At 49.7% G+C, this 15,791-nt stretch overlaps 1 protein-coding gene across 1 annotated transcript; it reads right to left on the bottom strand.

The window, feature by feature from the left end:
- Positions 1-2,573: 2,573 nt before the first annotated feature.
- Positions 2,574-14,441, bottom strand: SKIDA1 (SKI/DACH domain containing 1). The gene is made up of 2 exons (XM_074834237.1): positions 7,572-14,441; positions 2,574-7,517 (listed from the first exon to the last, which is right to left on the bottom strand). The coding sequence occupies exons 1-2, from the start codon at positions 8,874-8,876 to the stop codon at positions 6,291-6,293; spliced, it is 2,532 nt and encodes an 843-aa protein (XP_074690338.1). The 5' UTR covers positions 8,877-14,441; the 3' UTR covers positions 2,574-6,290.
- Between the last annotated feature and the right edge of the window lie 1,350 nt (positions 14,442-15,791).

Genomic DNA, 15,791 nt, shown 5'->3' with positions numbered 1-15,791 from the left:
CCGGGAGCAGCGGCGTGCCTGCCATGTGGAGCCGGGGGAAGTTCCCTGCGGCACACCCCTGGCCCCCCGCCCCTCGGGGACAGGGGCAGCAGGGCCTGGCGGGGCCGGCTCCTGTTTATCTGCCAGAGGGGGGACGGCGGTGAGGGAGGCCGCTGGCCGCCTCGGAGCGCGGCGCTGCCGGGGCGCCCCCCGCCCCCCCTCGCCGGGCTGACGTGCCCCTCGGCGGGGCGGGGGGCACCCCGGGCAGCCGGCCGGGACGCTGCGTGGCAGGCGGGCAGCGCGGCCGCTAACAAAGGCCGGGAGCGGGCCCTTGCACGTGTGCGCTGCCCCGGCGGGCTCGGCCCTGCGCCGGGAGAGCCGGCCCGGCCCGCCGCGGGGCCGCGCCGCAACGCTGCTGCCCGCGCTGCCAGGCCGGGAGAGAAGGGGGGTCACCCCCGCGCCGGGGTCCCGGCGCTTCCCCGCTCCGAGGGGGCACCGAGGCCGCCGCGCCCGGCGCAGGGGCTGCCCGTGGCGCGTCCATTTTAGCGCGGCCGCTGCTCGCCCCGGCCCCGGCCCCCGCGCCGCCCGCCCCGGCCTCGCACTCCCGGCCCGGCCCGGCCCCTCCGCGCAGCCCGGCACCGCCGCCCAAAGGTCACCGCGGCTGGTGCCGGCTTTTCGCTACGGGCCACATTAGCGGAGCGGCCATTTACTGCCCCTGGATTGCACCGGAGACCGGGTTAGCCCATAAAGCCATTCACACTCAACAATGGGGATTTTCTCAACAATTAACAAGAAACAACATAATAAAGCCATTTACAAAGCCCTCGCTATTTACTATAAATTAGCCACTCTTTAAGAGACCAGTGCGTAATTTCACACGCTTTACAGCCCCGACTGCATTTTAGACGCAAGAGCAAACAGCCCTGTTGCACTTTCCGCGCTGACCCCGCTCCCCGTCCCCTCCCGGGGCCGGCTCCGCGGGGGCGGAGAGCACACGGCCTCCGCCGAGCCTCCAAGGCCTCTCCCGGAGCCTCCAAGGCCTCCCCCGGCTCCCCGAGGCCTCCCCCAGCGCCGGTCCCCACCGGCGGCTCGCTGGCCGCCTCCCCGCCGCGGCCCGGGGCCGCCCGCGCCGCCCCTCGCCCGGCAGCTGCCCCGAGGGCCCCGCGGAACCACCGCGGGCTTCCCCCCGCGGCTTTTCACCGGCCGCGGCCCCCCGCGCAGGAAGAGGGCAGGGCGGGAGGCGGCAGGGCCGGGGCCGCGCCACAGGAGAGCCGGGGAAGATGGACGCCCCAGCGGAGGAGCCGAAGGGGGGAGCGGGGTGGGAGCCGCGGCCCGGCCGAGAGGCCGCTTTGAAGTGCGGGAGCCCCCGGGGGCCCCGCAGGCTGCCGCGCCGCCCCCGCCCGGCCGCGGGGAGCCGCTCCCGGAGCGGCGAAGCGGGGCCAGGGTGCCAGGGGGAGGCTGTGTGGCGCCGGGCAAGATGGCGGCCCGAGGCGCGCTGTGCCCCGGGCCCGCCGCGCAGGGGCCACCCCACTGCCGAGCAGGCCCGCCGGTCGAAGGCCTCCGCGCCCCGGGCCCGCTCCCTTCAGTTTTTTAATCTCTCTCTCCCCCTCCTTTTTTTTTTTTTTTTTTTTTTTTTTAAATTTCCAGGCGGTGGCTGGTGAGGCAGCGAAGCGGCGGCGGCCAGCGGAGGCAGCGCGCCGCGCGGAGCAGGGCCGGCGGTGGCGGTGGGGCTCCCGCCGGCCTCCCCCCTGTTTACAAACACAGCTGTTGCCGTATATTTGCAATGCTAAGGATAAAGCCACCAGCAGCGAGGAGCAAACGAGAGATGGTCCGGGAGAGGGGTCCTCGGCATCTGGAAAGGACAGGGCGCCTTGTTTTTGAAACTGTCAATTCTCTCAACCCCTATTGTGAGCGCTTCATGCAAAACATCTCGGGCCTTTTAAAGCGGGGGCTTGTGAGGCCGCCTCGGAGTGAAAGGGAGAGGGGGAGAGAGAGGGGCCTAGGGCACGGCAAATAATTATATCGGCGCAGTGAAAAAATGCAACGTGGAAGGCCTAAAACCGGTTAGCAGTCCCTTCCCGAAAGGTTTTCGGGCAGGCTGCAGCACTCACCCTGAGCCCCGGCAGCCCCACAGCCAGAAGCCCTACGCTCGGCCCAGGCACTGTTAGACCACGCTTTCTTTAAGCGTAGTTGCAGGGCTAAATACCAGGGGAATGGGTAATGTCTACATGCATGACTTTAGCAAGGTAGATCTCAATGCCTCCCTCCTTATTTTGCTAGCCAGGGCTTTAAATTTTCATGCGCTTGCCCTCCTTTTGTACCTCCAAGCTGACCAAATAGATCCCAGGATGAGCAATTACGTATTTTTTCCAGCAATCCTTTTAACCATAAAAAACACAATTAACAACGTTATCCATGTTTCATGTTCTCTAACATAATGCATATGTAGAATATTTTCCTGCAGATTACCGCCGCGTGTGGAAAATGCCATTTTACCCCTCTCTGTCTCAACCACTCACACGTGTGAACAGTGACAAACACAAACATGATAGCATTGCTCTCATTCTGCAGAAACTTTAATTTATTGGCAACTAAATCTGTTAGAGAAAAAAGGATCAGAGACCATGTAAAAAAATCACCAAGTGAACTGATTGAACAGCAATCTTCATACAACATCTACCACTATTTTGCATTATTGCTAGTAGTGGCTTTTTAAATAAACAACCGGTAAAGAGATTATCCCACTGTAGTCAAGTAAGTGTAGGTTATAGAACAATCACTTCTTAAAGTAAATTATTGTAAACAGCAAGTTACATCTTTTAAGGCAGTATACCTCGTTGCTGAAGGCATTACACGTGTTCCCTTTTTAATGCTCTAGAGAATTAAAAATAGTCCAAAACTTTCTTTTGTCTTCCATCTGGCAGCAGAAATCTTCCCACTAAATTTACCAGTGAACTCGACTTGTGACAAATACCTATGGAGTATAGTCCACAAAGTACAGGCTCTTCCCTCGATTGCTTTTTCCTCTAGAAAATTCTGTTGATTTTTGTCTACACCAGGAATTGGAAAATGGTGGCGATTCATTCTAATACATTTTCTCTCCTGTAAACATTGCAACAAAATGGTAACCTGGCTTTGTTTTTCCTCGTTACTAGAACTTACCTTTATGGGAGAAAATTGGTTATTTTTACATAACTCAATGATATGACTTTATATGATTAAGGCTGAAATGATAATGAACTCTGCTCGCAGTAATAATTACAATGCTATCAGAAACAGTTACCAAACTACCAGAATTGGAAAGAATACCCTTTTTTTTTACCTTTTTTTTTTTTTTGTCCCCAGTGAGTTATTGTACCTGGCTAATTTCTCCAACGGTAGTAAAAACACGAATGTCCTTGTTAGGGGCTTGCACTAAACTGAGGTGTACACGTGTGAAAATTATTTGGCTGTTTAACTTCTTGCCTTTTGATGTTGCCTGCGTGGCAGGGAGCCTGGCGGAGCAGCCTGCTGGGGATGCCCGGTGGGTGCTGGGCCTGGGGCGCTCCCTGCCCTGCTCCCACTCCCAGGCCTGCAGCTCCCTGGCTGCTGGCAGGCCTGGGCACCATATTTCACATCCTCAACTCTGCAGAGCCTATTTGGTATAAATTTATGCTTATTCCTCCCCCTCCCCCCCTCCCAGGATTATTTTGGGGACCTGAAAAGGCACCTCTGTAATTTACAATTCCCGGCCAAATCAGTATACCTCTAATTGGAAGTAAACAGGGTAAGGGGACGGAGTTACTTTGAAAGTGATATGTTGTTAATTGACAAGGCGAAATTTTAGGCTTCAAGTTTGCATATTGCACCTTTTAGCATTTGGGTTTGGTTCTCTTTTTTTCTTTCTTTTTCTTTTTGCATTTTTCTTTTTTTTTTTTTTTTGGTCAAGGAAAGACCTTTGTCAAGCAGACACGGCTTTCTAACAGAGCGGGGGGCTTTCCTGAGCAGTACATTTTGTACGTATTTACAGTTCTCTGAAATAAGACTGCAATCTGTGCAGCTCTAAACATACGAATGTAAACATTCATCTCAGAACAACTTCAGTAAGCAGATTTTTCATGACCATCGTAATTTCAGCAGAGCGGTTAAGTATGCAATGCACCTTTTGCAATTGGCAGTTTAAAGTGATGTGTGTGCGTGTGTGTGTGTGTGTGCGTGTGCATGCGGGGGGAAGGGTAACTCCACTGAAAGGCAATTGTTTACTCTTTCTAAATATATTTGGCTGCAGGTATTCTTAGACTAGGCCTTTTACAATGAGAGGAAAACTACGGCGTGGATATAGTAAACAGAGCTGAAATCAGTTAGCAACTGCTTGGAATATTTAGAGACACGAGGGGTTGGGAGAGGGCATCACAAAAGGCAGGAATTAAAAAATTGAAACCCAGGCAGTGGATTGCCAGCAGAAATGTTGACTTTGAGTCACACAGTAAACATTACATTGTTGCTTTGTTTTCCTTTTTTGATTTACGATAAATTATTCTCCCGGGATTGATCGATGAGTGGAATCCTTAAAATTTAATTTGGGAATGATCTAGTATAAATAAAATGCTAATCCAAAGAAAGAAACCAGCAATTATTCATCCTAAACTCTGCTGATTCAGCAACTCAATTATAACCGCCTTTCTCAAGCTGCAAACTTTTCAGGCTGTTTTCCGAGTTGCTATATCCGTCCTCCCCCCACAAGAGAGACCTTCCCCCGTCCTCAGCTCTGCCTCCACCTCGGCCTCCAGCCTTTCTCTGTTTTTTTTTTTTTTTTTTTTTTTTTCCCCTTCCCTTTCTTTTCGAGGGGTTGGGGGGGAGGGAGGGAAACAGTTAACCTCTTGAAGCGTATTTCCTCCAAATAAAAACAGTGAACTTACAAACGGAGAGGAAACCATGGATAACTCTGCAATAATTCAAAGTGTATGGAATCAGGATTTTTTTTTTTAACAGTGTTTTTAATTGAAAATAAAGCTAAAGCATGCTTTTCAACAGTGCAAATTTCCATAATTTTGATTTACTGCTTCCATCATCACAATATATTATACCAGCATGTCTTACCGAGGGCTAGACTCTAGAAGTCTGCCTGTTCGACTATTTCGATATTAAGTGCAAATATAGATAATTGCCTCTGATTGTCACGTGCAGTAGAAATGTTTCTGCTACATAGAGAGGATGGCATGGTAAAAAAAACCCCACGACAACAAATTTCAAGAGATGAGGGTAGAACCGGGAAGCATAACACGGTCAAAACGCCTGAGTTTTGGTGCCAAAAAGCTATGAATAACATGGTCTTCTCATTTTGTGTATTCTTTCCACTTACGGCCTCTCGTTTCACTTTCTGTGTTGTATTTACTGCTTTGCTATTTCCTCCAGCCAGCGTGAGGGGCTGGACCATAAATTGTACTGCTAGCCGGGCAAATATTTTAGTTGCTTTGCAAGTTTGTAAGGGGCATGTTCAGACCACAACTTAAGTATGACATTAGTGGGTAACAGTAACCTTATTTAAGACCTCTGGGTGAAACAAAAAGGCTTCCCAATTGCAAAGAGTGGCTGTACAAGTAAAAAGACACCCTTTTACCAAAAATAGAATTCCACATTTATTTACTGGTTTCAGATGAGGCAGCTTTTCCCAGCGCTGGGGTCGCAGGCGGACCCCAGCCTTTCCAAACCAGAGAAAAAGGAGTAAGTGCAACTGCTCTTCGAAAAAGACACCCCTGCACCCAAAAACAAAGCTCCCGAAAAGTAGGCTGCTGCCACATTGAATTATAGTGAACCCTTACTGTGCAACCATGTAACTTAACAAACTTTAACTGAATTAACAGTTAGACTTCCATTTTCGAAATCTAGTGCATAAATTTAATGGCTCATTCTAATATTTATTATTCAACCTTTTGACATTTATTTGCAGCAGTTGAATTGAGGTACTGGTGCATTATTAGCATTTAAACAGTAAAGTGTTCCAGCTCTACCATAATAACTGAGTTTAACTTGAGTCTTTAGCCTGAAGTACTCTGTGGAATGTAACAAAAAAAACCCCAAATGCAACAGAACCAAAAAAATTAAAAAAAAAAAAACACAAAAAAACCAACAACAACAAAAAAAACCCAAAACAAACAAAAAAACCACTGTTGTAAAGAAAATAGTAATCCGGTTTCTGTCTTCACAACGTGATAAAACAGGATTCCAAAAGTGTGTATAGCATTAATGGGCTTGTACAAACCATCCTGCAGAGTTTAAAAAACGTAAGAAAGTTAAAGGTGGTTCAAGAAAATATTTTCCAAACTATTTTATTAATTAAATTTCCTGAATTTGTGGCTAGGTGGAAGAGGTATTGCAGAACCGCCCAGCTGCCATTTCCATACAGGATGGGCCTTGTGAGGTGGTTGGGAATCCTTAGTGGTGTTTAAGGAATAAGCTGGCAACAAATCCCCATCATTGCCAATAATTAGTGATGGTGGACAGGGAAAATTTGCCATGAAATTAAATGGCCTTTTCACTGCTGATGCTACATTGCTGGCTACCCTTTTGCGTCTATTGTTAACTGTAAAATCATCCAGTGTTCCTTCATGTGTCTCGATTTTACCTGTAGGACGTGGGCTTCGAGCTGATTTCAAATTTGGTTTGACTGGAGGAGTCTGCAGTACAGGTCGCTTTCCCAAAACCAGTGTCCTGTAATTTTTTCTCACCCTTGCTCCAAATTTATACTCCCCATCCTCAGGTTTTGGAGTACCTAAAGTGCATGAGAGGACCTGACTCTGAGTCAGCGGGTTTAAGGAAGTGGTTTCTTTCTCAGTGCATGCAGAATCTTCCTTGGCTGTTAATAAAGCGTCCTGGTTATTACTCTCAGTCACACCGTAAAACTCATCCTTAGTATCATTGCACTCACACTTTAGCTTATGTGTTGTAAGATCGGGCTCATACTCGTCGTTCGCACTGCTGTCCTCTATTTTGATTTTAATGCTGTGCAGGAATGGCAATGCCTTATTGCCTGTATCAGTGCACTGGAGCTCAGCTGCTGCTGCTGCCCCTGGAGAAGCAGCATCCTCCTCAGGATCAGTTTGTAAAGAGGGCAAATCCGTGGCAAATTCAATACAATGAGGGATTTTGGAATCTTTCTCTGAATTTGCTGCCGCTGATGAAGAATCATTATTTAAGAACCTAGCAGCTATTGTATTGTTATCTGCACGGTGTGTAGTAGTTGCTTGAAGGCATTTCCTTGCCTCTCTGAGTATTCTTTGTTGTGGAAATGCATTGTTTGTCTTTGGGCTAGGTGAAGAGGCCCCCTTTGCAACACAGTTAATTGTTAGGTCAGTACTCTTGGCATTATTGGAAAATTCAGAGTGTGGGAATGTGATCTCGGATACCCTATCCTCTCTTATCTCCGCGAAGCAGCTCCCCAGGCCGCCGGAGCAGCGCAGCGCCGGGGCGGCGGGAGCCCAGCCGGGGCGGCCCCACTCCTCCGGCAGCTCCGGCTTGACTCCGCCGGGAGGGCCGCGGAGGGCGGGCGGCCCGCCGGGCTCCGCCGGGGCCGGGGCCGGGGCCGGGGCGGGGGCGGGGGCCGGGGCCGGGGCCGGGGCTGGAGCCGGGGCCGGGGGCCGGGGAGCGGCGGCGGCCGCCAGATGGTACAAGAAGTTGGCGTGGACCACGCCGGGCGGGCTGCAGAAGCTGGTGCGCCTGAAGCGGATGCTCTGCACCGAGACCTGGCTGGAGACGGAGCTGGAGTCGGAGTCCGAGGTGCTGTCCTCCTCCTCCTCCTCCTCCTCTTCCTCCTCCTCCTCCTCCTCCTCCTCCTCCTCCTCCGAGCTGCCCTCGCTGGAGTCCGAGGCGCCGCTGTCCTCCTCCTCCTCCTCCTCCTCCTCGTCCTCCTCCTCCTCCTCCGAGCTGCCCTCGCTGGAGCTGGAGAGGCTGGAGCCGCAGTCCGAGTCGTGGGCGGCGCGGCCGGAGCAGCAGCTGGACTCCGAGTCGCTGCTGCCGCTCTCGGGGAAGGCGGGCGGCGGCGGCCCGAAGCCGCGGGGCAGCGGCAGCGGCAGCCGCGGGGCGCCGCGGGGCCGGCAGGGCCGCGGCACGGCCAGGGGCCGGCGGGCGCCGCCGGGGGGGCCCAGCGCGCCGGCGGCGGCGGCAGCGGCGGCGGCGGCGGCCGACCCGTGGCGGCGGCGGCGGCAGCGGGCGGGCAGGGGTGGGGGGCCGGCGGCCGGGAGCCGCGGCCGCGCCGCCGCGGCGGCGGGCAGGGGGCGGGCGGCGGGCGGGCGGCGGGCGCGGAGGGGCGCGCAGCCGCCCGCCGCCGGCGCCGTTTCATAGTTTACGGGGGGTTTGCAAGGCGCCCGAGCGATTTCTGGGTAGCTGTGGCCAGTGTATTTACTAAAAATGTGAGGTAGATGAGAGGCCGGTAGCAAGGCTGTGTCCCCCGGACGCAGAGCTTTCCTCCTGATGGGCAGCAGGGGCCGGGGAGAGTCATTCAAGCCCAGCCAAAGTTTGTTCTCCTTCCAGAAGCCGGAGAAGGGGTCGGTGGGTGCGAGCTCCGGCCGGAGGTCGGTGGCTGACAGCGCCCGGCTTATTTTCCTCCGTTTCGTCTTAAGGACCCGTTCGGTTTTGCAGGATGTGTAAAGGGCTTCCACGTCCTCTCTGGAGATCAGGGTGCATTTGGCGGCGTGGAAAGCGATGGAGTTGATGGCTTTGAGTTTCCTCAACTCCTCCAGGTCGCAGTGATGCTTTTTTACTTTTAAATGATCCATTCGCTTGTGCACGGTAGTTCGCGGGATGTTTTTAAGCAGGTCTGTAAAAACCTGGGAGAGTGCAAACATTTGCTTTCCTTTAATGATGAGGTAGCCGAGCCTCACGCCATCCACCTCTTCAAAACCCGACTTCAGGTCTCCCATTTCGTGAATTAAATTATTCCCAGCATTTGCAGAGAGAGAGAGAGAGATGAAAAAAAAAAAAAAAAGAAAAAAAATAAAAAGCCACACACACACAATCCTCAGCCAGATGCTGTATTTGTCTCAAGGCATCCTGCTAATAAAATATAACAAAGGCTGTTATTCCTGGTGAATGAAGTGCCAAACTTTAGACAAAATTAAAAAAATAAATTAAAAAAATACCGTGAGGCTACAATCAATATATAATCTTAAAAATCAGGTTTGCCAAAGTGTTTCTCTAAGTTGCTGCTGAAGATCAGTACCTGTTCCCTTTCATTCCCTGCTTTTCCATTGGAAACTATGATAATGGAATGTGAAGGGAGGAAGAGAAAAGAAATGCAGCTGCTATTCCCGCCGCTGCTTTAGCTACAAATAAAATGACAGAGTGAAGTGAGCTCGTCCGGAGACACCTTCATCAATTAATTCCCCTAAAGCCAACGCTGATTGGACACTCCTGACAGGTGATGCAATAAAAATTGATATTCCACCCCTTCCCCCAAAAAATCTCCCACTAATTAGCATACCCTTATACTGCCACCTCCCCTCCCAAAGTAAATAATACAGTTAGTATATAAATCTTTCTATTAAACAATCCGAGCTCAAACACACTCAGACCTCTCAGACTTCCTCGTCGCTAGCTTCCGAGGAAGGATTTGTATGCTTTTTTCCCCTATCGTTCCGTATATTTTTAGCCTGTTTTGGACAAACGTTGCTCTTTTGTGCATGCTGTGAATTTAAAGGACATAAGTCTGATCGTAGCGATGGAAAATCCTTCGGTAACGTAGCCGCTTTAAACTGGCATTCTGCATTGTGTGGAAAATGAAGCTTAGCGAAAACGTGCAGAACAGCCTGGTATTTCCCTTTCTGAGGCTCCAAAGTTAAATGCTCGGTTGTTAACGAGAGGGAATACTTACATTTTCGAGTTTCTCTTGATTTTCCTCTTCTGCTTAATTAGCTTTTTACAGCCGGGGACTAAGGTTATTTTGCTTTCTGAATACCACGGGTTCCCGCACCGTGATACTGTAAGACTTTTAACTGAAATTCTGCCTGTAATATTGCGGGAGGGGGGAGGAGGACGTGGGCTCACGTCAGACCCATAACAAAGCATAGATAAGCCAGAAATGTATACACTTTTCACGATTAACCGTGCTGGATCACAAGCTGGAATGTCCTATAGTCCCAGAGCCCACGTCAGGATTCCTGCGTGCTGATTGCTTCCAGCAGAGAAAGGAGAATGTAAAATATCCAAGGTGCTTCCAAGAGCCTTTACGTAATAACAAAAAAGTGCTGGCACACACAACGTACGGTATTGCAACGGGCTAGGATGCTTCTGGCTCGCAGTTTGCATATTCCGCTCGCAGTAGCCCTGCCGCAGCTTTTTGATGTTCCATTTATAGCAGCCCCTTAAAATCAATTTGAAGAAGCAGCACGAAGGTTTAACCTCTTCTTAGGAACGTTCAATTATTCGAGCGTCAGGAACGAGGATCTCGCAAATGTTGCGATAGCTGCATGCCTCTCCCTTGTCACGTTAAAGTGATGCTTGCGGTTTGCACGTTAGGCGCTGCAAAAAAAAAAATCACCAATCTCTGCCGTGCATCCAGTGTTCCGCTGGATACAAACACGAGCACTTTTCTGTATCACTGCGCAGCCCGAATTAGACATATCCGCGAGATTAATGAGACATCTCATATTTCTGGGACTTGGCAAAAAATCGGCAGAGGAAAAAAAAAAATCAAAAAAATCTTCAGTCCCAAACGTCCATATCCACTCCGCGTATTGGCAATATGGTGCGTGGAGTTCGTGTTACCCCGTCAGGTAGAGCTAAAATAAAGCGCATAATCGCTCTGCGAAGGCGCAGCTTTGCGTGCCAAGGCGAAATGCCGGCGAGCCCCCAATTTCGCAGGAATTCTAGAGAGGAGTGGGAATTTGGAGCAGTGCATCCGGGAATGGAGGAAGTCTATTCAAGGGAGCCTCTAACTCGGAGGGCTGAGGTTTGAAAAGTCAGCCCTGGACTACTGTTGCTCTCCCAGCGCAGATGCAATCGCCGCTGTTCAACTTAATCCATGTGTGTGCGAACCGCGATGCCTAGTTCTCCCCTTTGGAACCCGGGGGTAGCGTTCCCATCCGAGGAAGCAGAGCTACGGCAAATTACATTTTGTCCCTCGAATTAGAAAAGGATCATTGAGTGGATCTCGTGATATTTCAGCCTTTAAACGTAACCGAGAGGCAGCAGTGAACAATGCCTCGGCACAGCTCAGACCATCCGCGGAGTTCGCCTCCCCTCGCCTTGCATCTGGATCCCCTAGCCTCGCCTTTCTCTGCCTCGCTCCTGGGAGAGGCACCCTGGTCTACGCTGAGGCTGCAAGCAAAGTTTCGAGAGAAAACAGCTGCTGGCGCTAACCAGAAATCATCGTAGTCTTTCTAGAGCTAGAGACAATAAGGTCGTTTAAAAATTCCTCCTGATGTACTTATATGCTGCCAACACCCCCACCCCCTCCCCGCTGCTCTCCTCCCCCTGCTTTAAGGTTAAGGCTATGGAGTCAACACTAAAGGAACAGTAAACTCCGAGAAAGCTGCTCCGAAGACGCTACCAAAACCCCCGATGGGCTGAAAAGTCCTTTATTTGCCAGGTAGTTCAGCTGGCTTGGATTCCCGTGTAAATCCACGCGTGCGTTCGCACGCAGGGCGCTACGGGCACCCGCACCCACGTACTGCCGGTGACAGGCTGGCAGCGGGATTCGGCAACTGTGTGAAAAATGCATCATTTTTGTTGCTTTAATTCCGGCGCTGCCAAACGTTTGACACTGGTGGCGGCTCTCCGGCGAACCTCGATTTCCCGAAAGGTGCGGCCATGAGCCCTGGGGGCGAGGCAGAGCCAAATGTCGGCAGGGAGAAACCCACCAGAAGTCTTGGGAAATGTCAGACGCCCAGCCTGCACACCCCCACCGTGTCCTTCCACACACTTTCGGTTGCAAATCTTTCTCCGCATCTCACACGGAGACCTCTGTCGCTCTACTTCTCCGTCGTTTGCTTGGTGGGTTTGATTTTGTGCGTGTGCGTGTGCTTTCCCTTGGCCATCGGCACACGTTGTGTATCCGGGGTCGTCTTCGAGCAGGCTGGGGGGGCAGATCCTGCTAAAGAGCCGGCGGAGGCCCCTTGCACACGCACACGCACATTAAAGGCAGGGGACTTGAAAATGGATTTGCACGCACACAGGGGATTGCGATCAATAGCCACCAACATTTATGGCTTAGACTGTTAACGTGAAAGCTGGCCAAAAGAATGAAAATGCAAAATTAGAGGTGTCTGGCATCAATGACGTGAAAAGTTATGCAATAATTTACTTACGGGGAGCCGGGGTGTATGCCTGCGTGTTCGTGTGTCCGTGTGTACGTCGCGCGTGTGTGTGCAGCCCCAGATGTGTGTGTAGCTCTCTCTCAAAAGCGAGGGAGTTTCTTTGTTAATTTTGTGGACTGTGTCACCCTCGCTGGTGATCAAAGATGAACATGATTAAAGGGATGGATGTTTGTCTCACATTTCTTAAGATAAGGACGCCCCGAGATGCCCGGTTTTGCCAAATACATATACATGCAACTACAGAGAGTTGTGTGTATAGGCGCACACACACACAGAGACTATCAATCAACCGTGCTCCTTTTCACGTTGAGTAGCGTGCAATCTGCAATCTGCACTCTATAGCCAGTAGTGTTTCGGTCTTGAAGCTGTCTGGCCGAGGGATAAACCTCATTAGAAAAGAAAGAGCAAAATAATATTCATCATACCTCGCTGTAGACCTATTCCCATTTATTGGAAATCGTATACTTTCATTTTTGTAAATTTGCGCTAAAATATATATGCTCGCGGGGAAGTGCTTAACCACGTCGCTCCAGAAAGAAAACGTGTGCAACATTTAAAATACTCCCTTTACGTTACGTTTTGATTTATTTTCATAGTATGATTATGTTTAAATACCAGTGCAATTCAGCCTGACCTCTTCCTTCTGCAATGAAGTAATGCACACACCATTTACAGTCTTTTAAACGTTTCGTTGGGAAATGCAACAGCGATGTCCACCGGCCGTTGTACTAATGGGGAGAGTTCTTTTGAAAATCTTCGGGAAAACCTAAGAGGTCATGTGCATTTTCACACTAGGATTGCCACATTATTAGAGTATTATTATTATTTATTATTATTTGTTAAGTGCTGGACCATGTCCTCAGGTATTGACAAGCATTAAATAAACCTTTTGCTTTCGTGACGCCGGGCAGAAATATATATTTCAAATGAGAACTTGTTTTCTGACCCTACACTCTGCTTTTAGGTATTGCTGGGCATAGTTTGCTCAAGGAGGACACAGATAGAAAGCAGCTAGAGGCTATCACAAAGAGTCCAGTAACGTAAATATAATAGGGTCAAAGAACAGTATAATAGGATCCTTCTGCTATTTTAAAGTCAGCCAAATGTGACTGTAGTACCTAAAATTTGCCGTGAATTCTAGTATGACAACAAATCAGAATGTATAACTAAATCTCCTAAATGTGTAGGACAAAGAAATGCCAACCAACAGTCTGAACAAAAAAAAAAAAAAAAAAAAATCATCATAATCTGGCTAACACTCTTATGCCTAGGAGTTTCAGGGTTGGTTTTTTTCTTCCTTTTTCTTCTTTTTTTTTTTTCTTTTTCTTGTCTTTTTTTTTTTTTTTTTTTTTTTTTTTTTGTAAACAAAGCAGCAATGCAGAGTTCTGCTAAGTGCTTTTTAAGTTGTGTTTTTTGCCGTGGGGGCTGGGGTGTCACTTGCACACTAGAATTTTGTGCCATTTATAATCACCATGGGCTAAGACTATTTCTTGAGTTTGGTACTCCTGGTAGTTTTAAAATACTTTTTAGCAGGAGTTTCTGGACACATACTACATGCCATGTTGTTTACTGACCCATAATCAAAATGCAGTGACCTTCTACCCTTTTTTTGCCCCTTGACCCATGCTGAATTCAATGCAGCCTTTATAAATTTGCAAATCCTTGGACGTAAAGGGGATTTGGTGAGGCTTTGTTCTGAAAGGATCCTAAAAGTTTGCATTTTTAATTAGACAAAGGTAAAGCAACAAACATTGGGAAATAAGATCCTCTCTTGCACATAGGTGATCGCTCTTAATTTCTACACTGGGGAACTACATTTTAAAAAACACACCCTGCAAACTGGAAAGCAGTTGCAAACGTAGGAGATCGGGAGGTTATGAATTGCACCAAATTAGCAATGTGGTACAAATCACTTTCATGACGTAAGGGATGGCCAGGCCACAATCTTCCGGCGCTCCTCATCTCCAAGGACCGTGTGGATCCTGGTGACCCGGGGAGAGCCAGCGATTTGATCTGGAGCTACAGGCGCATTCCCTTATCTCCTCTGCTATCAGTCAGTTTAAAGGACACCGTAATTATGATGGTGATAAAACAATGCCCGCTTATGTGTGCTGAATAAATAAAGAATGTTTACAGCCCCAGAATGTTTCAATTCCAATTAAACGCTATCAAAGAAAAGCCTCTCTCTCTCTCTCTCCCTCTCCCCCCCTCCCTCTCTTCCCCCCCCTTCCCTCCTTCCCTCCCTCCCTCCCTCCCTCTCCCCCCACGACTCCCTATTTACCTTGTTGGTTGTAATATGGCCCTATGAAATAAACCGGCCTTCCAGTTTGCTATTAAGGCCACATAGGGGGGAGGGGGAGGAGGGGGGGGGGGTGTGACACAACACGCACTCCCGGTCCCACAATTACTTGGATCGCCTGCATCCTCCTTTTTTTTTTTTTTCTTTTTAAAAAAATTATTTATTTGTTTATTTTTCAATTGGCAAAGGCGTGATGATGCGGGGGGAGGGAAGGCACTTAAGGATCCCGCTCCAACCACCGGTCGAGGGAGTTGGGCTGGATGAATCTGGCGCCCTTGGGCGCCGGAGGAGGGGGCTGCCCCCCCCCCCCCCTCCCCCCGCAGCTGGCACCCCGCCGGGGCCCCGGGGTCTCCCCACCGCTCCTCTTCCCTCTGCGGCGGGGAGCCTTGGAAACGGGAGCCTGAAAATGCATCCCGCTCACTAAGACACAAGGATCATTTCAAATATTCATTGTATCAGCAAATCTCATCGTAATCAGATTAAAGCAAGGTTTGGGGGGGAATTGCTTGTGTGGCTGGGTGCGAAACACCGACTGGACTACAAAGCAAGCGGAAAACGGGTTCCTCTCCTCTGCCTTGGTCACACGGGGGAAAAAATGAAAAGCAGTAATTTTTGCCAGAAAGGGCCACTTGAAAAAGCTGTGATTCTCCATTTCACTCTGGGTAGCACGTTCCTCTGGGAGGTTGTTTCCTTTTAAACTTTACGCTTAATATTTCTATATGATGCTCTTGTTTGTTTGTTTTAAACTCCAGACAGAAACGATTCCCACTGCGGAATACACTGAGGTAGATTTTCTCCATGCCAGTTTACTTTTAGCTTATCTCAGCTGAGGGAACAGCTTTTCTACATTCAGGCTTTAAAATGTGTATTGCATTGAGTTGTCTGGGGTGAAATGTTTATATCCATTTTGTTGAAATGAGTGAGGAACCGAGTGCGTTTTCAGGTCTGCTAGATAGACGCAGGCCCTTTTCCTTTTGAAAGTTTAGACCTCCAATACCCTCAATTCTACTGGCAGAATTAGGATGGACTTGGAGGGTCCTAAACGTGACCATTCACTAAGGCGGGGGGCTACAGCTTGCAACAACGTGCTCGGCAACTTAATCTTACGCTAAAAAGAGCAGAGAGCGAAAAAGAATGGAATACAAACTCTCCCGACATTTGTAGTCGCTTCCAAGGTGGACCGTGCATTTTAAAGCTGATGGGAACGGGTGTGTTTTGGAGGA

The sequence above is a fragment of the Strix aluco genome, chromosome 1 (assembly GCF_031877795.1).
Source record: "Strix aluco isolate bStrAlu1 chromosome 1, bStrAlu1.hap1, whole genome shotgun sequence".
Classification (NCBI taxonomy): domain Eukaryota; kingdom Metazoa; phylum Chordata; class Aves; order Strigiformes; family Strigidae; genus Strix; species Strix aluco.
The sequence above is the reverse complement of the archived record's forward strand: the minus strand, read 5'-3'. Positions and strand labels throughout refer to the sequence as shown.